Source organism: Pollachius pollachius, assembly GCF_949987615.1.
Source record: "Pollachius pollachius genome assembly, chromosome: 15".
Lineage (NCBI taxonomy): Eukaryota > Metazoa > Chordata > Actinopteri > Gadiformes > Gadidae > Pollachius > Pollachius pollachius.
This window is the reverse complement of record NC_136948.1, coordinates 19986100-20010167: the sequence shown is the minus strand read 5'-3', so window position 1 is coordinate 20010167 and position 24068 is coordinate 19986100. Positions and strand designations below refer to the sequence as shown.

At 44.9% G+C, this 24068-nt stretch overlaps 2 protein-coding genes across 3 annotated transcripts; one reads left to right on the top strand and one right to left on the bottom strand.

Moving 5' to 3' along the window:
* Nucleotides 1-902: 902 nt before the first annotated feature.
* LOC307087252 (peroxynitrite isomerase THAP4-like) lies at nt 903-5422 on the bottom strand (the record flags this gene model as incomplete). Its single annotated transcript, XM_079752753.1, has 5 exons — nt 903-1019; nt 1312-1415; nt 4248-4357; nt 4746-4899; nt 5389-5422. The coding sequence occupies 5 exons, from the start codon at nt 5420-5422 to the stop codon at nt 903-905; spliced, it is 519 nt and encodes a 172-aa protein (XP_079608879.1).
* Nucleotides 5423-6460: 1038 nt separating this feature from the next.
* On the top strand, nt 6461-22751 carry shprh (SNF2 histone linker PHD RING helicase). Of its 2 annotated transcripts, XM_079752566.1 has the most exons (30): nt 6461-6577; nt 6981-7586; nt 8024-8153; nt 8361-8594; nt 8748-8826; nt 9223-9373; nt 9688-9790; nt 10175-10434; nt 10732-11367; nt 12266-12517; nt 12889-12967; nt 13221-13384; nt 13605-13861; nt 14718-14839; nt 15301-15389; nt 15735-15827; nt 15936-16043; nt 16397-16539; nt 16881-17054; nt 17151-17213; nt 17331-17556; nt 17699-17836; nt 18965-19066; nt 19646-19717; nt 20088-20276; nt 20793-20885; nt 20966-21052; nt 21428-21606; nt 21904-21984; nt 22293-22751. In XM_079752566.1, exons 2-30 carry the CDS (start codon nt 6990-6992, stop codon nt 22390-22392), a joined length of 5001 nt encoding a protein of 1666 aa, XP_079608692.1. In that variant the 5' UTR covers nt 6461-6577; nt 6981-6989; the 3' UTR covers nt 22393-22751. The 2 variants fall into 2 exon arrangements, with proteins under 2 accessions (XP_079608692.1, XP_079608693.1); XM_079752567.1 differs by lacking the exons at nt 20793-20885; nt 20966-21052; nt 21428-21606; nt 21904-21984; nt 22293-22751 and having other exon boundaries at nt 19646-19728; nt 20088-20240.
* The last annotated feature ends 1317 nt before the right edge of the window (nt 22752-24068 follow it).

The following is a 24068-nucleotide window of genomic DNA, read 5'->3' as shown; positions in this document are numbered from 1 at the left end:
TTTCAACATATTTTAACATATCCAGCTAATTTCCTCTAGTTCTTACAACTTTAATTAATCCATTAATTAATCCATTCCATTAATCGAAGGGAAATCATTGCTGTGGTAAGCCGAGTTCAGTGGCAGCATTCAGACAGTGAGACCACTTGACTTCCGCGGGTGCCGTAAACGTTTTCTGGTAACAGCAAGCTCTACCAATCAGTCGTGTTACACTTTAGGATTATGGGAAGTATAGTGGTTTCAAATACATTGAATAAAAAGTGTTTTTCTTAAACCTTGACGTCTTTAACTTGTGGCTTCTGCAGGAGCAAATACACCATTGCATGGTACGGAGACTATGAATGGATTTTTTTACTTCCGGAACCACTGTTTTGATCTATGGGCTTGCTTCTTAAGCCGGTCCTTGGAGGTCTGTGCTCTGAGCGCATTCTCTACGTGGTATTAGATATGCCATGTTCTTATTGTATTTCATAATCATTTGGACTGTCAAATGGGCTTCATTAACCTCCATTGAGAAAGATTAAGATCCCATTTTAAACAAGCTCCAGAGCTGAATGCATTGAGTTCAGCCACTTCGTAAAACACCCTCATGATAGCATTTGTGTCCCAAGTTGACCTGCATTGAAAACTGCTCCATATACACCACACAAACATGTTGAGCAAATCATTTATTTGAATACAAAGAACACCAACAAACCATACATAAATAACAAATCATTCAATAGTGCATGAAATGTTCTCCTTCATCTCTGGTGTTGACCAATACCCAAATGGGCAAAGAAACGTTTTGAGGTTGGAATAATGTTGCATGATGTTCCATTTCCGGCCACATAAATTGCAGACCAGGCCATTATATTTGTAGCACCAACAGAAGGTGGTCTTTGTATTGAATCTAATCTGCGTCAAGGCAAGCGACTGTAGGTGATATGCAGGTGCTGCGTCATTGCCTGCTTGTCCGTTGACATGGAAAGCGTTTGCTCCAGCTTCCCGTCTGGTTGGAGTTGGAACACTCTGGAGACCTGAGAAAAAAAATAAAGGACATAGATTTTAAAAATGTATGCCGACCAGTCCCTCACAAATTAACGTACAGTCCATTAATCAAAGCATTATCACTATACCAAGGAAAAAGATTAGCAGCTAGGTGGTTCAGCAATATAATTAATGCAACCCTACTGGTAAGATAAAAATCAAACTTTATGTAGTGAATTGTGAAAAATTGCAATACAAGGTGCTTAATACAATGAACACGAAGAAAAATGAATTAAAAAATAATGAATGGCTCGTTAGAGATAGTCCACACTGCAGCCATACCTCCTTGACGTGGGGCTCCTTGGCAAACGATGGCCTGGCCAGAGCTTTGCTGTGTAGGCTCAGCTGCTTTCCCACCAGCTCCCCCTCCTCAACCTCCACCAGTCCTGCACACAGACTCTAAGCTGAATCATGTACGAAATAGATACAGGGGTGATAGAAGAAAATCCTGAGCCTGAACTTTTTTCCTTGGGAGGTTAGCCGGCCCCTATGCCAAGATATATGCCCTGATCAACATAATTGTCAAGCGGGATCCAGGGGTATGCTCCCCTTGGAGAACATTTTGATGAATAGACACTTAAATGATAGATCATTTTGTGGAAATAAATGGACAACATTCAGACATGAGATGAACAAACCCAATATAAGCATATATTACAGTAGCATCTTTGTGTAGAGCATCAGAGCTCTTGGGATCCTGGGCCTGGTAGGCCAGTTCAGTAAACCATCCCTGCCATTAACTAGTGACTTACTGGCGTACTTATTGTTTGTAGTGTTGTACGGTATACCGATACTAGTAAGGTATCACGATACCCTCACAAAAAACGATACGATTCGCTAATTTTTTAGTATCGATACTTTTATTAAAATAACGTTCCGTGTCTGTGCAGCGAGCCGCTCCAACTCTCAGTCATACTCCTTGCACGCAGAGGCTAGTCAGTGGGCGTGAACCGGAGCCCGACGCGAAGTGGAGGTGTCTTGCTTCGCCCTGAAGGGTATTATTTTCGATAATGACCGGCGTGTTCTATACATTATCCCTCTTATTACATGGCTCCTTGCCAAAGTGAAACAATTCTTCACACGGTGTGTCTTTTTACAATTACCATTTGTAGTGTTGATCAGCAGAGAAATAGTCCGCCAAAGACGACGTCGCTTAGCAACCGGACACGCTGGGGTTGAAAAGTTACCGCACTACTTGCGTAATGGTAAGAAAGACGTGAATCAGCCAAAAAAAAACTACACTTTCCTTGACAGCGTCAAGTTCGGTGTGCATAAAAGTACCGACGGAGTGGACCAATTGCGAACTACTGCAGCTGCTCTGTTAAAAAGTAGCCGCACCCACCCCAAACTAATCGGAATGAGTATACATGTTGATTATAGCGGACTACACTGCTATTCCGCATAGAATTCTAATCCGATCAGAATTGCATTCTGATTGAGGCGTATATATTCCTTTTCTATTCCGATTGAGCTGTTCTTGCACTTCTATTCAGATCAGAAGTGTCCATGTAAACACGGCTAGTGATCATACCAAAGATCCTTTATCCTTCTCGATAGGCACTCTGATCATACGGTAGGCTTCTAGGGATGTGAATTACTCAAATTTTTCATGGTCGAATAATCAGTGGGAGGTATGAACGAATAATGGCTTATTCGATGTGTGCCGACATTCACAAAGGCAGCCATGGATCATCGGCAAGAAATCGCTTAATATCTTAAACGCAAAACACTTTGTTGAAAGTATACCATCGCGAATCCCATTGAAACGAATGGCACGGTGATTCGGTTTTCAAAACGAGAGCTGGTAAATTGTGAAAAATGAATTAAACTGCAATCAGACAATGCAGTTATATGCTATAGACCCTAGAGTATGTTCTATAAAGGCTAAGACGAATTTCGAACTATAAATATGTACAATGCATAACGTTAGCTCTCTGGCTCATAGCTGAGCGGATTAGAATACATCTCGTTGCCAAGTCGTAGCTAAGGTCGTCCCAGCCTTTATAGAACAGATACTCTAGGGTCTATAGCATATAACTGCGTTGTCTGATTAGTTTAATTCATTTTCCACAATTTACCAGCTCTCGATTACAGTTTAATGCAACAGTAAGCTGACATTACTAATTAACACCGCAACTGCAAATTAACCACACGGAGATGCACCATTGCAACCGGTCAAACAAATTCTCTTTTTGCGATCATTCTGCGCGCACATCCGCCGTGTTGATAAACAAATAATCCCCCTAATGTATTAGTCAAACCCTCAGGCGTTACCAGGGAAACAAAATTATGGCTTCTGAAAAACTTTGTATTTGAATGGGAAAAAAATGTTAACGGTTCAAATGTTAAAAATCGATTTTGACCCTCGCAAAACGAATAATCTAATATTCTGACCCACTCCAAAACACATTCCCCCGTGGAGTGACTGCTAGAGTGAAAGGAAGAGTATAGTGAAAGCGCCTCTCAAGCTGAGTTCACACCAAAAGCGACAGGGCGGCGCGACTCCATACAAAGTCAACGTATAGATGCGTTCCAGATGACAATGCGTTGACTTTGTATGGAGTCGCACAGTCCCGTCGCTTTTGGTGTGAGCGCTCTTTCAAATCTTGGTTAGTGTCAGATCACGCAAACCTGATTTTTTTTTTCTTCCCCTAGACATGTCGTTACGCCGGAAATCCGGCGGGGCGCTTGAAAGCTATCAGGCATGTAGATACAGTCACCAAGTGGGCTGTCACATGTTATATCAGAGACTTTTGATTAAAGGGGGTGATATTCTGCCACCTGGTGTGAGTGTGCATGGCCCTTATGAGCCGCTTGAAAATCTGCCCTTTCCTGTGCTTTAGTGACATCCCAAGTGGGAGTGTCCACCTAGATTTGTGCTGGATAAGTCAGTCCCCCAGCCTACCAAGAGGACTGTAGCAAATGTTGCCTATCCATCATACATCAAGGTAGACACGCCCACTTGTGATGCCACTAAAACCCAGGAAAAGACAAATTTTCAAACAGCTTTTAATGGCTAATCACCCTCACACCTTTAAGCCCAAACTACCGACAAGGGAAAGTCAGATGCAATCATCTTTTCAAAAGAGAGGCTACACATATTTGGGTTAAACTCAGTACCCGTTGGATGGGTGTCAAACTCCCTCCATGTGATGTTGACGTGTTCTGCCCTATTGCATGTCAGCCAATTATTCTGAATCAGGAACGTTGTGAAGTACCAGAGTTCTGTGCGATGATGAATGCCACTCGGTTGGTGCCCGTCTGCATTCGGATGAAGCCACACTCCCTGTGAAGTATCTTCTTCGTCTCCGCATCGGAGGCATTGAACCTGCGAAACACAGGCGCCACAGAATCCTAGACCAACATCTATAGATACCCACCACTCCCCTGCCACAGGGTGACACTACAATGGAGTAATTTGTGCTTTCACAAGTCCAGAGATGGAACGAAGGATCATTCAATTGAAAAAAGGGTTGTTATAGGACAACCACAGGTGTTTCTCAAAGCACTAATTATGGGTCTGCCATTTTGATCTACCAGGGCCAATCATAGCTAGACCTTATGTGTGAAGAGATCAAACATTGACCATGTGACTTGGTACATAGAAGTTGCAGTGACATAATTAGTGTCATGTTTGACAGCTGTGCAGGTCCTAAAATGACAGCTATGAAAATGCAATCCTGCATTGTTTTTGATTGACCACAAAACGCACGCACATAAAGCTGATGGTGGGCAGTCCCATGTGGGCAAAGTGAAGGTCCTCCGTGTAGCGGAATGCCTTCAGGCTGGGGAAGGACCCCTTTCCGGGCTCGACTGATTCCCAGTTACCCAGGAGCCAATCCAGAGGAGAGATGGCTTCGTTCAGTTTAGCTGATGTTGGAAAACACAAAACAGAATTATAACAGGCACTTCGGGAGGTAAAGATTGCCCAAATGTAAGCTTGCTAAATGTCCACAAGGGGGCAGTATTTCAAGCTGAGGACAAAAGCAGGCAGCACCAGGGAAACAGACGTTGCAGCACATCATTGTTGAGCGCATGGATTTAAATTAAACCCTTACGTAGAAATATGGGTTCTAAGAAATATATATACACGCCACATCACTCCTGGTAAAGTTTTTATAGAACGGTCCCAGTAAAGACAAATGCATTGACTGTATAACAAGGCAGCCAATAGCATTTTAGTCAGTATTTATCTCATACGACAACCTTTTAAAATAAATCGGGTGTTGCAGCGCAAATAAAATGGTCCATGGTGTATTGCGTCGAACACTTACTTTCTGTGCATAAAGGACGTACTTTCTGTGCGTAAAAAATTAAAGGTCCTGCTGGTGAATTGTAGCTTATATCTGGGCTTCTTACCGGACTGGTAGAACGGGCACGCCAATGACGCCATCGATAAGGTGGACCTGTCGGGAGCACTGATGCAGACTATAAATGAAAATCAAATACTTCCGTGTTCGAGACTGGAGTATCAATCAACCCGTGCTTTATATAGTGGCGAAGTCACGCCCTTTCCGGTAGAGCCCATGGGACCTATGAGATCGAAAAATATGAATGGGTTTCAATGGAGAGAAAGTAATTATCTTCTGGTCCCAATCTTTCTATTCCTTGGATTACACATATGTTGTTTGTGGATTTTAATGATAATTTTTCATGCAAAGAAAACTAAAAAAATTCGCAAAACCTACACAAAACCTAACATTATCAAAATAAGTTTGATAATGTTAGGTGTTAAGGTTTTGTGTGAGGCCGCTTTGTGAACTACAGCCCTTCGCTGCTCTCGATGCGAATGATATACGTCACCACCCGCACTTGGCACTCCGGTACAGACATGGCGACATCTCTACAGACATCTCTCTGCTCCACTTGACCGCTTTTTTTCCAAGGGAAGGATAAAAGTATCGAAAGAGGTGAAAAACATTATAAGTCGGGGCATGTGGAGAGTTTCAGTTATGCCGATGGGGAGATTGTCGGTCTTGTCCACGCCAGTCGCATGGAACTTGACGTCACATACAAGACGTGTAGTCTTTCTCATTGTGTTTTCTCTACAGCCTTTAACTGAACAATTGCACAATAAATGGTCAAACTTTTGACATGAAAAATTATCATTTAAATCCAAAAAAAACATATGTGTAATCCGGGGCATATAAAGACTGGGACCAGAAGATAATTACTTTCTCTCCATTGAAACCCGTTCATATTTTTCGATCTCATAGTCCCATGGGCTCTACCGGAAGGGGCGTGACTTCGCCACTCTATAGCGATTTTATAATGATAGAACGCCGGTTCTGAATGGGTGAAGTATCCCTTTAAGGATAATATCACGGCCAAAAGCTGTGTGCGCTTCCGGATGATATTATGAATCTTCATGCTGCAAAAAAAGAAACGTCTCTGAACCACTGCGTCACTTCCACATTTTAAAAATGGCGTACAAAAACACTCCGAGTGGGATGCTGCAGGTCTGCAGTTTCTGCAGGAATTACTGAATATTTAACTTATAAACGGACGGCTGATTGTTCCGAGAGTGTGTGGTTGAAGACGCACAGAGGTACGGGGCTTTGATGGTGGTTTTGTTCCAGCGATTGGTCGCTTTAAGCCCATACTGGTCTGCTCAAAGTACATAATACATTAGTATAATAGTTGCGTTATTTGTTGCAGGGCTGATCACCACAACTTTATCTTCTAGGATACCATGTGTTTTCACTTAACGAGTTATAGCCTAGGAGAATACCTTAACGTTGTTATTGCGCTTGCAATTGTTGAATGTAATATTAACTGTCATCCACATAAGACTGAAACCTTAAAAATCCACATGTCATCCACATAAGACTGAAACCTTAAAAAAACGTCCATGCACCATATTCACGAACTTTTGCAACCTGTACGATTTAACTGAATATACTAAATATATATAAGCTGACCTTCATGTTGTTCTCATTATTATCTTGTAGCATTTCAGAATGAGCAACAGGAGAAAACGTGCTCCCCCGGTCAGGGTGGACGACGAGGCCAAGAAGAAGCTAAACTGGAACATGCTTGAGGATCGCCAGAGGGAATGTGAATTCCTCCAGACGGACGACCCGATGCCAAGCTGCTCAGCAACACCAGCACCCCCAGTGTGCTCTCTCCTTACCCCCGGCGGATCTGCCCCAGAACGAGGGGAGGGAGAGGAGGAGCTCCATGGGACGTCCTCGGACGCAACGGTCGCTTTATTGTCGGCCTCTCTGTCGCTCTCGGTGCTTCCTACTTCGACGCTGGCTCCCGCCTGGAAGTCGCTTATAGGCGATTTCAGCCTCAAACCTGCTAGGGTCCTTGATCCTGACCGGGAGCACGGAGCGTTTACCCTGAGCAGGACAGGACAGCGGGTGTTTCTCCGTTACTCGAGCCACGAGGAGAGCTCCGGGGAGCCGGGGAAAGCCCCAGAGGAGGAGCAGGAGGAGAAGATTGTGTGTACCCAAGAGCACAGCCTTGGTAGTGTCCAGCTGGAGGACATAGAGTGGCTGCAGAAGAGAGGGGTGGTACAGCTCTGTCACCAGACCAAAGGAGAGGCCATCCAGGTACATTCACCTGAGAATACAAACCGCTATAATGGTTGTCAATGAGCAGGATTCTAGGTCACACACTGGATGCATAAATATGTATTGATGATGTTAAAGAAAATAACGATATAATGTAATCAAATAATTAAACAATAGAATAGAATATATGCATCATCTTCGATTTAACTGTTGCATGCTGATGATGAAACGTCTGGCCAGAGAAGTATGTTTACACTTCCCTTGGACAGTGTAAACATACCAGAAGACCTCTCTGTCCTCTTGTTTCTGTGCCTTGGCTCTACTGGTCCCCAGAGGTCAAACTCTAATGTAACTGTACATTACAGGTGTTCAGAAGATGGTTGGGTGTCTACTATCAACCAAGTTGTCTGTTTATATTTCTGTTGTGTGTTAAGTATTTTTATCTTTGCCACTTGACCGACTGTTTGACAATGCAGGTGGGGATATACCTGCTGGAGGCGGGGATAAGCAAGCCAGAGTTCCTGGGCGAGGGGAATTCTAGGCTAAAGAAGGCTAACCAGCTAATGCAAAAGCTAATGGAGTATTTCTATGACTTCATTATACCAGGTAAGAAACTGCAAATACCCGACAAATTACTCCCCCATTTCCACTATTCATGCATCGTTGCTATACAATCATTGCCAATAAGCAGGCCAGTGTTTGGCTTACACTCAAGGGAATGCAGTTGCTTGAGGTCACCAACACCAACACCCCCACTCTTAACTCTCTCTCCTTCTCTCCTTTCTCTCTTTTTTTTTCTCTCTCTTTCTTCAGAGGTGGTGGAGACGGAGGAGGTGGACTGCGACACAGACCTGGAGCGTCAGAACGTGGAGGAGCTCTACGACTACGTCAGGCACCTCCACCAGCACCAGGAGCAGCAGCGGGGAGACCAGGAGCCCCCGTACGACGTCCAGCACACGGCCCTCATCCCCGTGCTGAGACCCTATCAGAGCCAGGCTGTCAACTGGATGCTGAGGAGGGAGCGATACAGGCTCAGCTCCCCCAAAGGTAGGGTCCTGCAGGCCGGGAGGTACGGAGTTACGGCGCCCCTTAGGCGCTAGCAGACACCGTTACCCACGGCCATTGAACAGACCCATTTATACAAGGCCAACATCATATCGTCGAACTTCTAATTAAAAAGTACTCACACTTTCTCCACAGAACCATCGCTACACTTTCTCTGGCGTGAGGTGGTCACTTTGTGCGGGAAGAAATTGTACTACAACCCCTTCACTGGCTGGTGAGTCCAACATCGTCTATTCAATGACATCATTTATGGAATGACTAGCTAGGTATTCCATATGTCAAACACACGATACGCTTCAAACCTGGACTTGCGATGAGCATTGTTATGTGTATCATGATGTGATCATTTTGATTAAAACTAGCTATGATTAAATGGATCATCTGTTTATTTTTTGGAAAGTTTCAAGCAAAGTATGTTTTGGAAAGTCAAGACATTTTCATAAAAAGCAAAAGAAAATCATGTTTCAAAAGTTATGTAATTGTCTTTTTAAATGCATCTATGAAATTTTGATAGAGGTGCCCAACTTATCCTCGTACCCAAAATGGGGTCCTCCGTTGCAGTCCCCCTCATACTGCCACTCTGAATGCCCGTGTGTCTCTCTGTCCACAGTCTGACGCGGGAGTTCCCGCTGGCGGGGCCTCAGTGGCCAGGGGGGGTGCTGGCAGACGAGATGGGCCTGGGGAAGACAGTGGAGGTCCTGGCCCTGATCCTGTCTCACAGCCGGCAGGGCCTGGAGCAAGACACCCTCACCCTACCCCTGGTGAGAGACCCTCCAGAATACACACTCATTCACCTTTCTCTGCTGCCCGAAAATCACCTTTTGATATCACAGTTGAAAACAGTTTGGTTTGGGTCTCAAAAAATTCTTGTCCCAACTCCTCGAAAGGTAGAAGTTGTCCTGCCAAATCTGGGTTTACTTAGTCTTGAAATTATATATATATTTTTTAGAGAAAATAGAAATAATGAATTAATCTATTATTTTTCTTCTTATTTTTAAATGCTAAATGAATTCATGTCATTTATGTATATTGATATACAACTGTATATTGATTTCCCATCTATGTGTTTTATTAGGGAAAGTCTGTGAATTACTTCGTTCCTCCACCACAGCTGGAGAAGGAGGAAGTCATCCACTGCAAATCAGGAGCTCTACCAAAAGTCAGGGTCTCCTACCCTAGTAAGTAACTGGATCAATCCATCTTCATAACCATGGCTGTTCTTTATGTATTTAACTTCCACTCTTCTATATAGTGGTATAAGCTAAGGGCACCAGGCTAAAATCTGACAAAAACTAGACCTCAAATAGTTGGCAGGATAGTGTAGTAGACTCTGGGTACTGGTTGATTTTAGGGTCAAAAAATGGGTCAAAAAATATCAAATATCTAGAATCCTTGTGTAATGACAAACCTATGAATGCAGTCCTGCAGATGAAAATGACAATAACGATGATTTCTAATCACAGTATGTCACTGTAGGCATTTGACATGTACTCAAACTATATTTTGGATACAGGCCATTAGTCACTTGGTTTGACCTTTGACCTCGGCGTTCTGTCCGTCAGCTGTGCGTGTTATGCTGCTCACCGCCATCAAGGAAATGCGCTCTGGCAAGGGAGCGTCGACCAACGGCATCTTCACCTACCTCCGCTCCACCTACGGCTACGACCTCCTGAGGAACCGCAACCATATACGGCGAGCGCTGGTCAAGCTGATCGACGAGGGCCTGGTGGACAGGGTCAAGGGTCGCGGCCTAGCCGGATCCTTCCGGCTAGGGAAGAAGTACAAGGAGAAGAAGACCACGGTTGCCACGCCGATTAAGTCTGTAAGTCTCAATTTCGGTCCAACTTTGTTTGTTTCCTAAAGTTGCTATCCATCACTTTTTATTATTTAGTGGACACTTTTATCCTCCTATTTGAAGTGAATGCAGATGTATCATTAAGGAGCAGTTATTGGATAGGGCGTCTTCTCGCTCCAGTATACCTACAGGTTTGGTCTGTGTATGTTGGGGATTGAACCCAGTACCTTTCGGCAGGGACTTGAACACCCCAGCTACTACACTACCCTGGCTCACCTGTGTTCTTCTGTCGCTTCTCTTCTCTCATGTTATTTCTCTGGTCAGCCTTCCAAAAACAAAGATGCCCCGCCCAGGAGAACCTCCCAGCGGCGAGCGGAGGAGAAGGTGGACTACGTCTCGCCGGCGTCCCCGGGAGAAGACCCGGAACACCAGTGGTCTGTGGACGCCACGCCGCGGCTGGAGCACGCCGAACAATCAGACGACAGCCCACTTGTGGACAGCTCCCAGGAATTGCTATCCTCTCAGATGGCAGTGAATGAAACACGGGTAACGTCGCCTCACCGCGACGGACGCAAAGTGGCGACCCGGGGAGAAACCGCCGATCTGCAGGAGGAACGCACAAGCCCCGTCCCACAGGTGGAGACGGCGCTTGCGACCAGGGCGTCCCTCACGCCGTTCAACACACCAGCATACCGCTTCGAGTGCATCTGCGGTGAGCTGGGCCTCGTGGACTACAAGGCCCGGGTGCAGTGTATGAACTGCCAGCTGTGGCAGCACGCCCAGTGCGTCAACTACAAGGAGGAGAGCCGGGAGACCACACCCTTCTACTGCCCCCACTGCCTGGTCGCCATGACGCCCGTCCCCACCGGCGCAACCCTCATCATCTCCCCCAGCTCAATCTGCCACCAATGGGTGGAGGAAATCAAGCGCCACATCAGCTCCTCCTCGCTGCGCGTGCTGGTGAGAGGAGCTGTTTGAGGAACAGTTGAGGCTTGTTATGTAGATCTGTGTTTTGGTTTCTGATTTATTTTAAAAAGTGTGCATGCACACGCCAGTCTTCAAATTTGAGTTGGCTGTCCTCTAGAGGCTAAAGCATGATCATGCTTTTGAATATCTGGATCTCTGTTTTTTATTGGGTGAGTGCTGCATGCGGCGCTCAACTATTGTCCTTCTTAAAGAAATAAGATAAAATTTGGATTTTTTTAAGATAGTCTACTTTTTAAATATTATTTTTTACAATGGAAGTCAATGGGGTCATTCTCTGACACATTCTCTGACATAAGGTTACTTGCCGGTACCTTTCGTTCATACCCTTCGTTCAAACATTTAAGAAGTCCACCACACCACACCACACACACACTGACCTGATTCAACAATTTCAAACTTTATCAGCTTTAACAGCTCAGTAGTTTATCTCAAATGTATTAAAACTTTATCACTTTAGCTATTTGTTTAACTCTTCACTTTATTTGTTTCCAACCATTTTACATGATTTGAATGGTGTGCAATTTTACATTGTTGACTCAATTTAGAATCGGTTCATATCCCTTACCTTGATTTAAACCATTTAACATTTCTTTATGTTTTAAACTATCTGGCTTTACTAAAACATATTTCCAACCTAATTTTGCACTTCAGCACTCGCATTTACTGCAGGAGATGCAGTTTCTAGTCTTATATGTTGTCTTTATATCTTAAGAGCATTACAGGTCAGACAAACATAAATGTATAAATAATACATTTATATTTATTGATCCTTTGTCCAAGTCTTTGCTTTTGTAGTTTTGTTATTTCCATTGGTCAGCCAACTTTTTGAACCTTTGTTGTTATTTCTGACCTTCTTCTCTGGTGGTCCCAGGTGTACCAGGGCGTGAAGCGGCACGGCTTCATCCAACCCCGCATGCTGGCGGAGCAGGACGTTGTCATCACCACCTACGACGTACTGCGCTCGGAGCTCAACTACGTGGACATCCCACACAGCAACAGCAAGGACGGTCGGCGCTTCCGCAACCAGAAGCGCTACATGGCCGTGCCCAGCCCCCTGGTGGCCGTGGAGTGGTGGCGCATCTGCCTGGACGAGGCCCAGACAGTGGAATGTACCACCGCCAAGGTGATGGGGGGGTTGGGGAGGAGTTATTTCACTGTTTCAGTTTGTGTGTTTGTTTGAGTTGTATTGTCCTTCGGATGTTGAGAAATTAATATTATTACTATGTCACTATTAGGGAATATAACTACCAATGTTGTAAAATTTTTCCTGACTTTAATATTTCTTTAAGTGAGTCTTAACTCACTTTCTGCCATAAACTCTCCTTTTCTTTTTTACTGGCATCACATTCATAGCCGTTATGCTAATGCAAATTTAAAGTGGTTGCTGTGATTGTTTCTTCTCCAATTGTTCTTCCATTGCTTTGGCTACAGCCTATATCTCATAGCCACCTTCCAATGCTGATGTGCTCACCGCCACGTCTTGTGTGTTGCTAGGCAGCAGAAATGGCGTTGCGTCTTGCATCGGTCAACCGCTGGTGTGTCAGTGGAACTCCAGTCCAGAGAGGCTTAGAGGGTAAGTAACAGTTACCGCTATGAAAATATAACGTCTCTCAATAGCTTTGAGTACTTGAATAATGGTCTAGTATTAGTCAATCGGTGAGAATGTCACTCGTCAAACCAACAACAGCATTGGGGATGTTACTAATTGTGGACCTTATTTGCGCAGTTGCAGTAACCCGCATTCAACCTTAGTTTGGGCTGTTGCTGTGGTTAGATATTTAAGTTTGGATACCCTTTAAACTTTTTGTTGTTGATTTCTCATAAAGATCTCTACGGTCTCGTGCTTTTCCTCGGCGTCGACCCCTACTGGGTGAAACACTGGTGGGACCATCTGTTGTACCGCCCCTATCTCCGTGGCAACACAGAGCCTCTGTACAGCGTGATCGCTCAACTGTTATGGCGATCGGCTAAAAAGGACGTTATTGACCAGGTATGCGAGTTGTCAACAAATTGTACTAGTTCTAGGTATGCAAGAGAGTGGTCTACATATATCATTTTGGAACTAATCGACTAACTCTGCTACAAGGCAGATTGTTCTTTCTGTATTTTAAATGTATTATTAATTGTGAAGTTAAAGATTTATGAAGTGGCCAGTATCTGGTAAACCATGGTGGTCTTCAGCTCTGTTGACCATGTGACCCACCCATCAGATCCAGATCCCCCCTCAGACGGAGGAGGTGCACTGGCTGCGCTTCTCACCTGTGGAGGGCCACTTCTACCACCGGCAGCACGACGTCTGCTCCCAGGACGCCCTGGCGCAGCTCCGCAAGATCTCTGACTGGAGCCTGAAGCTGGGCAGCCTGGACCGCCGCACGGTCACCACCATCCTCTACCCGCTGCTGAGACTCCGGCAGGCCTGCTGCCACCCCCAGGCCGTCCGTGGGGAGTTCCTTCCCCTGCAGAAGAGGTACTGTAGCGGCCATCTTTGCTCTAAATGCTAGCTGGACATATTCAGGCTGTTTGCTGATGTGAAGGAAGAATGCTCAACTGCCGCCCTTTTGAAGACGCCACGGCATAGAACGCCACCAAGCACTGTTCCAATGTTGAGAACACTCTGAAATTCGCGCCCTTTTCACGTCCTTTGTTTTTGAGAATTCCGAGAATTTTCAAGGATGCATTGCTGGACCCTTAACACACATTGCTTTACACAATTAAAGTTATTTAAGAAATATATAAATATATTTGTGCCGTATTGCATTTTATAGATTCATCCTGAAACAAGGGTTTCTGAACCAAATGTTTTATCTTTAAAATTAGAAGGAAGAAAAATGATGAATGATGAGGATGTAAACACTGAAATTATTGATATTTGCTTCAAATACTGGGTTTATTCCCAAATTCGCTTGTATCGATAAATACTTATCGATATAAGTGAATGTTTACTGGAAATATTAATAAATATTAAAAGCAGATTTATAAATAAATATATTGACCCTACCATACAGTTTAAAATGATCCTTGAAGAGATATTTAAAATGCAGATGTAGCTGGATGTTGTTTATGAGGATAAACGTTGATAGTACCAAAAGGACCATTCTATTTTATTGTCATGGTAATAAATGCTGACCGGGAAGCTTCTAGAAGAAAAGAGAACCGTTGTGCGGCAGCTGCGTTGGCTTATGTGCTGCCTCAAGAGTATCAGGACGCTAGCTGGCTGTGGTCCTGGGTACTCATCTAGGGGACAGGGCGTTTATTTAATCATCTTGATTGCAATACAGTGTGTGTGCATGTTTGTGTGTGTGTGTGTGCGTGTGTTTGTCCAGCACCATGACGATGGAGGAGCTCCTAAAGTCCCTGCAGAAGAAGTGTCGAGTGGAGTGTGAGGAGGCTCACCGACAGTTGGTGTGTGCTTTCAACGGGCTGGCGGGCATTCACATCATCCGAGGTACACACACACACTCACACACACACACACACACACACACACACACACACACACACACACACACACACACACACACACACACACACATTATCAGAGGTATACACACATCATCATAATCAGAGGTGTACTCACACATTATTACCCCAAAGCCCGCTCAGGAAAGTCCTCCTGAATCACGCTTTCCCATGGAAACTCCCTTCTCACACAGACACAGGCACGCACACAGACACACACAAAGCAGCCTCCGTGATCTCATACCCCATCCCCAGCCCCTCTCACTCACAAACACACACACACTCCTTTCAGCTCCCCCACCACGTTTGAACTGGAGTGTTTCAAGTGGCTCCTATAGCCGTGTTCTTGAGGACCACGAGGTGTTTGGTCTTAAATCTCCTCCTTTTATATAAGTGCTGCGCATGGGTGACGATGTCCCTAATGAAACTCTGTGTGTTTTTGTGCAGATGAGTTTGTGGAGGCGGTGGAGATGTACAGAGAAGTGTTGCGTTCGTCAGAGGAACACAAAGACCGGTTGAAAACAGACTCCTTGCAGGTACCCTCGCCCGGCCGCCTGGTTTTACATATCAAAGGTTATGCCAATGAAGGACTAAGAGGGTTGGATTAGATTGAGGTTGTTTTGTTTATATCAAATTAAAGGATCTTTAAGTTAAGAAAAGAGAAAAAAAAAAAAAATTGCGTTCTGCTACCATTACCGTTGTGAGTCACATTGTTGCAAAAAAATATGTACCTTCTGTTTTTCCAATATCCTTTAGTCTTTCTCTGTGTTCAAATTAAACACCTATGACAGTCCTCGACACAGCAAAAAGAGGATGAACACTGGACGATGTGATTGTAAGAAATAAATGACCTGTGTCTGCTCACTTCTCTCACCGCACAGAGGCTCCACGCCACCCACAATCTGATGGAACTGCTGAGTGCAAAGCATGCTGGGATACCTCCTACTCTCAGAGACGACCGCCTGAGTGAAGAGGTCATTTTATTCATAGAACTCTCTTACTCATATCCCTATTCCTGATATCAATAACACACAGCAATATTGTCATTTATTATGGATTGTTGGGAATCTAAATGTGTACAGGCCGAGCATCTCCGGCAGCACTACATGACCAAATACAACGCTGAGGTTTGGGACGCGCAGCAGGCCCTCCGGCCAGTGCTGCACAAAGTCAGCGAGCTCAAACGCAAGGTGGGACGGCTTTACATTGCAACACGCCGAAGTTTGGGCTAAATTGGACTGTTATTGATGTGAGATTTTGTGTGTATGAGTCTTTTTTTTTTTTTACGCTGCTTCAAAATAGTGGAGTAAAACGGCTGGCTTTTTGGGAAATGTTATCTTCATCTTTTTTAAAAGCTTGTTATTTTAATAACTGTATGAAATGTGTGTGATTTTGTGTTAATGTAAACCTTTACGAGAATCAATTAAGTATGTTTTGGTTAAAATGCTATCATCCATTATGAAGAAAGAAAAAAATAGGAGCTTATTTTAGTTCATTTTGGTTGTTTGTTTCAATGTCAAATGATGTGTCTTTTATTTTGAAGGTGAACCTGCGCTCCCCGTGGTGGATGGACGTCCTCCAGAATGCAATCCAGAACTCCATAGACGAGGACCTGGTGTTTCGGGTCCACAACGAGCTCTCGAACAGCTACAAGGAGCAGCCTAACAAGTTCACCATGGCTGACAAGTGAGGGCGGACATTTTGTACCCTGTTTTTTTTGTATTTTTATACAGTTGGGATCATAGCAGATATGAGGGAGAGAGAAAGAACAGAGAAAGACTGAGAGCTGGGTGGAGAGATATATATTTGGGTATATAGAGAGAGACGGGTTGAGAGAAATGGGTACAGAGAGAGACGGGTAGAGTAAGACAGACGGATATAGACAGAGGTATCAAAAACAAAAGAGAGACCGAGGGAGTGAGTTAGGGAGTTAGTGAGGGAGGGAGTGTGCATTAATCTCCACTTTACACACTATATGGATACATGCCTGAACTGCGGTTCATAAACCCTTTATCCTATGTGTTGAGGTTCCGGGATGGGCGTGGCCTGCAGCTGATTCTGTGCAAGCAGACAGACGAGCTGATGAGGTCACAGAAGACGGTGCAGGAGGCTGTGAAGAAGCTGGAAGGTCCCGCCTCCAAGGAGGTCATAGAAGAGGCCACCATTTGTCACCTGAGGCCCGTACGCCTGCCACTCAATAAGTACGAGCGTGGAGTGATACAGTAGCAAAGATTTAATTTGGTGAAAGCAAATATCCAGGGTGTATGATTTTGTATTCATTCTATTCCTCACTGCAGTTGTGTCTTCTGCAAAGCAGACGAGCTATTCACAAACTATGAATCCAAGCTGTTCTCTCACACGTAAGAAGATTGGTCTCCAAAACTCGCAAATATAACTGAAGGAATTCTGAATAAAAAAACACGGCTCCAATCCCAATCCATTCACCGACCGACCCCGTCACCGCTCCCCTCCAACAGGGTCAAAGGTCAGACGGCCTTCTTCGAGGAGATGATCGAGGATGAGGAGGGTCTGGTGGACGACCGGCTCCCCACCACCAGCCGGGGCCTGTGGGCCGCCAGCGAGACGGAGCGCACCCTGAAGGCGGTGCTCACCTTCGCCAAGGCCAGGCGCATGGACCCCCTGCTGGTGGAAGAGGGGAACACCTTCATGGAGCTGTTTGAGAACTGGAAGAAGGAGTACAAGGTATGCATTCCTATTTCTGAATCTATAGTGTAATCTTTCTGAATCTGTAGTGGGTCTATTTCCGAATCTATAGTGGATCTATTTCTGATACTGTAGTGGATCTATTTCTGATACTGTAGTGTAATCCACGGTCTGTCTCCAGGTTCTGCATGAGTACTGGATGGTTCTGCGGAACAACGTGTCAGCCATCGACGAGCTGGGCATGGCCACAGAGCGGCTCCGTGTACGGCTCCCTGAAGAGCCCAAACCCAAGGTCCTCCACATCATAGAACCACACGAGGTGAGACAGGCTGGGAGAGAGACACTGTGAAAGAGAGGGGGGGGAAGAGAGGCTGAGAGAAAGAGACACTGCGAAAGAGGGGGGGGGGGGGGGGAGAGAGAGAGAGGCTGGGAGAGAGACACTGCAAAAGAGAGGGTGAGAGAGAGAGGCTGAGAGAGAGCCACTGCGAAAGAGAGGGGGGAGAGAGAGAGGCTGGGAGAGAGACACTGTGAAAGAGAGGGGGAGAGAGAGAGAGAGAGGCTGGGAGAGATTCACTGCGAAAGAGAGGGGGAGAGAGAGAAAGAGTGCGAAAGAGAGCGATAGACTTACAGAGAAGGAAAGAGAGACTGAGAGACAGCCGGAGAGACGCTGAGAGAGAAAGAGAGACACACTGAAAGAGGGAAGCAGAGACAGAGAGGCACTGAGAGAGAGCCTGAGACAGAGAGACAGAGACAGAGAGAGAGACTGAGAAAGAGACTGGGTGACAGATGAATATGGAGAGAGAGAACAATACATTTCTCTCCATTTTTTATGAATTTATGACTTTGCCCCACCGACAGGCTTATGATTATGATTTATTACTCTTAAAGAGAGCCCGTCTGGATAAGTGAACCAGTGTCTCAGGACCTTTAGGGTCTTTGAGTCTCCACACTGTCGTAGTCTTTAGGTTTACATTCTAGAATTACACATACAACATGGGATACAACAGCATGCTTCTCCACCAATAGGAACAAAAGGATTTGCCCAGTCCTTTATGTTGCTAAAGCTTTCACTCCATACAGCTGATGTCTGGGACGTCACCTTGCCCTTCCTTTGCAGGGAGGTTGTGAATTATTTATGCACAGTTTCATTCTCTCGGGTGTAATTTATTCATCCGTAGCTTAGAGTGTGTTTTGCACGGCTAATGGAGATTCTCTGTGTTGTGTGGATCAGGCAAAACCGAAAGCGTTCATTTGTTACGTTGTGGGGACGTTGAATATGTGGAGATTGTGAAGTAACTATAACTATAAATAACTTGTGTCTGAAGGAATCAGTCAATCATCAATGCCACATTTCCTGAGATTTGCTTTTTTTGTTTGGAGGGGATAAGATGAAATGTATTTGGTGAATCCCGAAGGTGTTATTAAGAGGTTTCACCTTTGGTTTCAGGTGGAGACGAACCGAGCGAAGCTGGTGAACGACCGTGCGCTGGCCCAGTCCCAGCTCCACAAGAAGCTGGGCCAGCTCCTCTACCTCAACAACCTGGAGAAGGTGGGTTCCGTCCCTCACTGAACACAGGCCCACACTTCTTCCATGCCGGGTGTCAGCGTCTTTGACTTCTCTCCCTTTTTACGCCATAATCCTAATATTAATAATCCCTTAAATTCATATCAAGCCTCTTAGAAGATGCCCAAGACTACCAACGTCAGTATCATAGATTTTTTTTCAATGGTAAAAGAGATGACTTTGTAGAAAGGTGTAACAACATGCATCCAAAATTCAGTGGAATGCATGTGAGTGCAGGTACAGAATGTCCTGCACCAAATGCAGGACGTTCTGGAGGGACAGAAAGTATCAGAGATGCATCACATTGAGCTCCATGATTTTCCACATTAACTTACAGAAAAGTCTAATTTGCTAGCAGACAGTTCGGCTGTATGTCTCTCCCCGTATTTGGTGTCTTATAATTTGTAAAGATCCCTATTCACCCACTTTGCAGAGCAACAAAGAGACAATTAAAGCCCTGATCAATGAAATACCATAATGCAGTGCTGCTTGCGGCCACAGGGTCTATTTCTGGCACAGTTACTCCATAAACTTGACTTGGTTTCATTATGTCTCATCCCCCAGTCCCAGGACAAGGAGACCGGGGGTCTCAACCCTGAACCATGTCCGATCTGCGCCCGGCCCCTGGGACAAGAGGTGAGTGGGAGGTAATGCATCCATTCACTCCACTATAACTCAAAGAACAAACCTGTTTGTTTTTTTTAACAATTTAAGACTTGAATGTGCTGCAATTTGTCTGATGCCGATTCCACCTAGGCTACAACAGATTTATCCAATATGGTTAGTTCACCTAATACCTCAATACAATACTCCTGGAGATAGAATGGACCAGCTTATATGGAGGTGTTCTCTTTAGCGGTTTTTGTTGGTTGTGGTAAGCTAACTATTGTCTGTAACGGTGTGTTGGTGTTGGTAAGCTAACTGTTCCCTTAACGGTCCGGTTGTTGCATTTAGCCAAAGTTTCTCTGTAGCAGTGTGTTTGTTTTGCCTCCCTGCGCGCCCCCAGTGGGCGGTGCTGACGTGCGGCCACTGCTTCTGCAACGAGTGCATCTCCATCATCGTAGAGCAGTACAGCGTGGGCTCGCGGCGCCGCGCCATCAAGTGCGCCATCTGCCGGCAGACCACGGCGCACGCCGAGATCTCCTACGTGTTCACCTGCCAGGCCTCCAGCCGCAACCAGGACATCCCCGTCAAGGTCAGTGAAGGACAGTTGTCCCCAGCCCTGACCCTGGACTAACGAGGCCCCAGAAAGGGGCCCCAGAAAGGGGCCCCTGGGCTGTGGGCCCTTGGGCTGTGGGGAAGGAGTCCCCCGAGTTATAAACGGTTTTACGATTGGCTCGGTTGAAAGACTTCCTTGAATATGATGACATTCCTTTGGGGTTGTGTTGTGTTTTAGTCTTTCTTGCTGGTGTGAGATTAATGTTTGAATCTTTTTTTTAACTGACCCGTGGGTTAATCATAAATGTTTTTATCTGTAGGATGTAACTAATGCAGGGCTTGTGATTCTTTTTTAATATATTTTAAAACCAAATTAATATGTCTAGCTTCAAATCCCTTGTATTTCTAAATATTGTAAAAACTTGAATTGGAAGTTGTTAAATGTTAATAGTCTCTATGTCTTTGTCTCTGTCTCTTCTCTTTCTCGCTCTCGCTCTCATTCTCTCTTTCTCTGTCTTTCTCTTTCTTTCTCTCTACCTGTTTCTCTCTCTAGGGGAGCCATTCTACCAAAGTAGAAGCGGTTGTGAGGACCCTCAAGAAGATCCAACTGACCGACCCTGGGGCCAAATGCCTTGTTTTCTCCATGGTAACCATAGCCAAGTGTTTCCAATGACCTGATCTAATCCAGGTAGGACCCAACTGATGCTCTTCCTCTTGTTCTCTCAGTGGCAGTGTGTCCTGGACATCATCTCCAAGGCCCTGTTCGACAACACCATGGAGTTCTCCCAGATCAATGGCATCCACAAGTTCCAGGTGGGTAACGTGACACTGTGCACTGTCACTCCTGACGGCTTTTGGTTAACAGGGACACTCACTTCCTACAGCAAATTTGGGTCCCACAATTAAAATGAACGCAATGTAACTTCAAATTATTAGTTTATTATTTATTTCTTACAATATATAATTTAAATTAAATTAAAATGATTGCAAACTTTTAAACTTATTTTGAATATCAATAAAACGTTTCTGCATTTAGAAAATCGAACCCATGCGCCGCATTATTTTTTCTCTTAAAATAAATTTGTTCTTTGGAGAACCAAGGGCAGAACTCTTTTTCCGATTGCAAAAATTCGTCCACTAACCGACAGCTGACTCTTAAACCTCCTGCCATGTGTGCCTGGTCTCCAGGAGAACCTGAGCTCCTTCAAGCACGAGGAGAAGATCAACATCCTGCTGCTCCCGCTGCACACAGGCTCCAACGGCCTCAACATCATCGAGGCCACGCACGTCCTATTGGTGGAGCCTATCCTAAACCCCGCCCACGAGTTGCAGGCCATCGGGCGCGTCCACCGCATCGGCCAGACCAAGTGGGTTCAGCGACCTCCAGCCACCTTAACACCTCCATTAAACTGAACTTAAGGGATCCACACTGCCACTTTTTGAAATTCTTCATCAGGAACCCCAGGGAGGTCAACTGAAATCTGGGTGACATCAAGGGCCTGGTGTTCACATATTTGATAAATTGACAAATAATGTTAAAGGGTATTACTGGTGGTCAGTCCTTGTTGACCATGTTGTGCGCTGGTTAACAGTGTTTGTTAGTAACCAAGTCCTTTGATCGTTGCCGTGAGCTCTAATTCCACTTTACCTCCTCTACGCGCCAGGCCCACGTTTGTTCACCGGTTCCTCATCAAGTCCACCATCGAAGAGAGAATGCAGGCCATGATGAAGACGGCTGACAAAAGGTGAGGATCTTCTAATCTAGAATATATCTTTGAATACTCCCACAAGTTAGGCACTAATCAAGTTGAAATCGTATCTATTCATATTGAATTTGGTGAATGATACTATATTGCTATCTATAATCAAATTTCCAAACCACTACATTATTTAAAAAATATTTTGTAACCCAGGCAAATCCTTTGTAATCTTCCTTTCGATATGTTATTTTAACTTGTGAGAGTAGCCACAGAGGCTCCTCCTGTTGTATAACAGACGTATAAGGCAGCCAACGCCATCTCCCTCTGGGTGTGTTCCTCCGTCTCTCGTCCAGCCACAGCGCCGCGGCGGCCATGAAGCACTCGGAGGCGTCCGTGCTGACCGTGGCCGACCTCGCAGACCTCTTCACAGAAGACGGGGAGCCGCTGGGCTAGACTGCTGGGCCCAACAAAGATTGAAAGGAAGAGTCTCCTCCAGATCCCGTTCAGACGTTCGTCTTAGGATAAGAAGCCGGAAAACACCTCCGGACAGCTTGTCCTATTTGCAAAACAATACAGAAGATCCAGTCGCTTTGAAAGAGAATCTCATAAATCGATCCTCCTAAAAACAAAAGAGTTCAAGTTCTTGAGCCGTGATTGCAGTAACTGTCCGTCGGGGTGTTTTGTTGTTTCCATGGGCGGAATGAGCACAGTTTGACCATAGTAATAAAGTCCCTCATTAAAAGGATCCCTTATTAAAACCTTCACTCATGGCCTGTAATACTTTCAATCAACAGCGTTTTATAAATACAATAAAGTAATAATGGCTTATTGAATGAAAAATCGTTTGTGTCCTTTTTCTGAAGATCAGTTTCCAAAAGTGAGGAAAATGTACTTTTTTTTACACTCAAATTCGGTTTTTCTCCACTCCGTAGACTCTCGCCCTCCCAAACTTCCAAATCTGTCAGTGAACTGCCCTTGACTCAACATTCTCCCTGTCCGTCTGTCTGTCTGTCTGTCTGACAGTCCTTCCTGCACCAGTAAACCGGACAATAGAAATGACCCGAAATAAAACAACAAACACACACACAAACACACACAAGCCTCGCTGCTTGTTGTCCTGTCCCCTCCTCCTGTCTGTCACCAGACCTCCTCACCGGAGATACCAAACAAGCTGTAGGTTGTTTACCAGGACGTCTCTGGCTGCAGGGTTACCTTGGACTCCCCTCTGGTGTTTCTATTCACGCCCGGAATCTCATTGTTGTACAAGGGGGTGGAGGGGACATCATTCAAGATGGTGTTTTAAGACTGGGAGGAGGCTCCCAGTTCATTACACCAGTGTCTTCGAGGGCTTGGGAGTGGGAAGGGGGGGCGACACTACGTCTTGTCTGTGACAGTGAGGTTGTTCCCAGATAGATTCACACGTTTGGAGCAAAAGAGAGGTGGGGCCCACCGAAGCAGCACAGAGCGGCCCGGGGTTTGAGTCCAACAGAAGCCAACAGGTTGAGTTGTGAGAGGGAGATAGAATGGGAGCTGTGGGTTTAGTGTGGTGTGCCTGCTTGGGGCTGGGCCTGATGAAGGCCACCTGGGCCAAATCTCTATCGGAGCCTGAAGACCAAGGTAAGACCCCAGGGAGCAGACCAGGAGCTCCCTCCAGGGTAAGAGGGTGAAACATGGGGAATGTCCCAATGGGGACACTTGACATTTTAGTGTCTGAAAGCATAAAGAGACAGACGATTTTTTTTTGCATTTTGTGATACAATTTGGATTTGCTAAATATAATATGGATGAGGAAGAATAACAATATATTATTATTCTGCTTTTCATTAGAACAAAGAATGAGTTTGAGAATGCCCCGGCTTTGTTAAAATAATGCTGAACAACATCAGTAACATTTAATATGGAAAAGTCATTTTTAGGGCTTAAATTTGCTAAAGTCCAAAAAGAAGTCAATTTCCTTATTAAAGTATGGGTATTATTATACAGTTTTAATGATAGAGATAGATAAAATGCTTTAAAATTCTGATATACATCAATAATTCAATTGCACGATTATTGTTTTTGACATTTCTAGATTACTTTGGACCATGAATTACTGAAATAATACAATATCTTTTAGAAGATTAACCCAT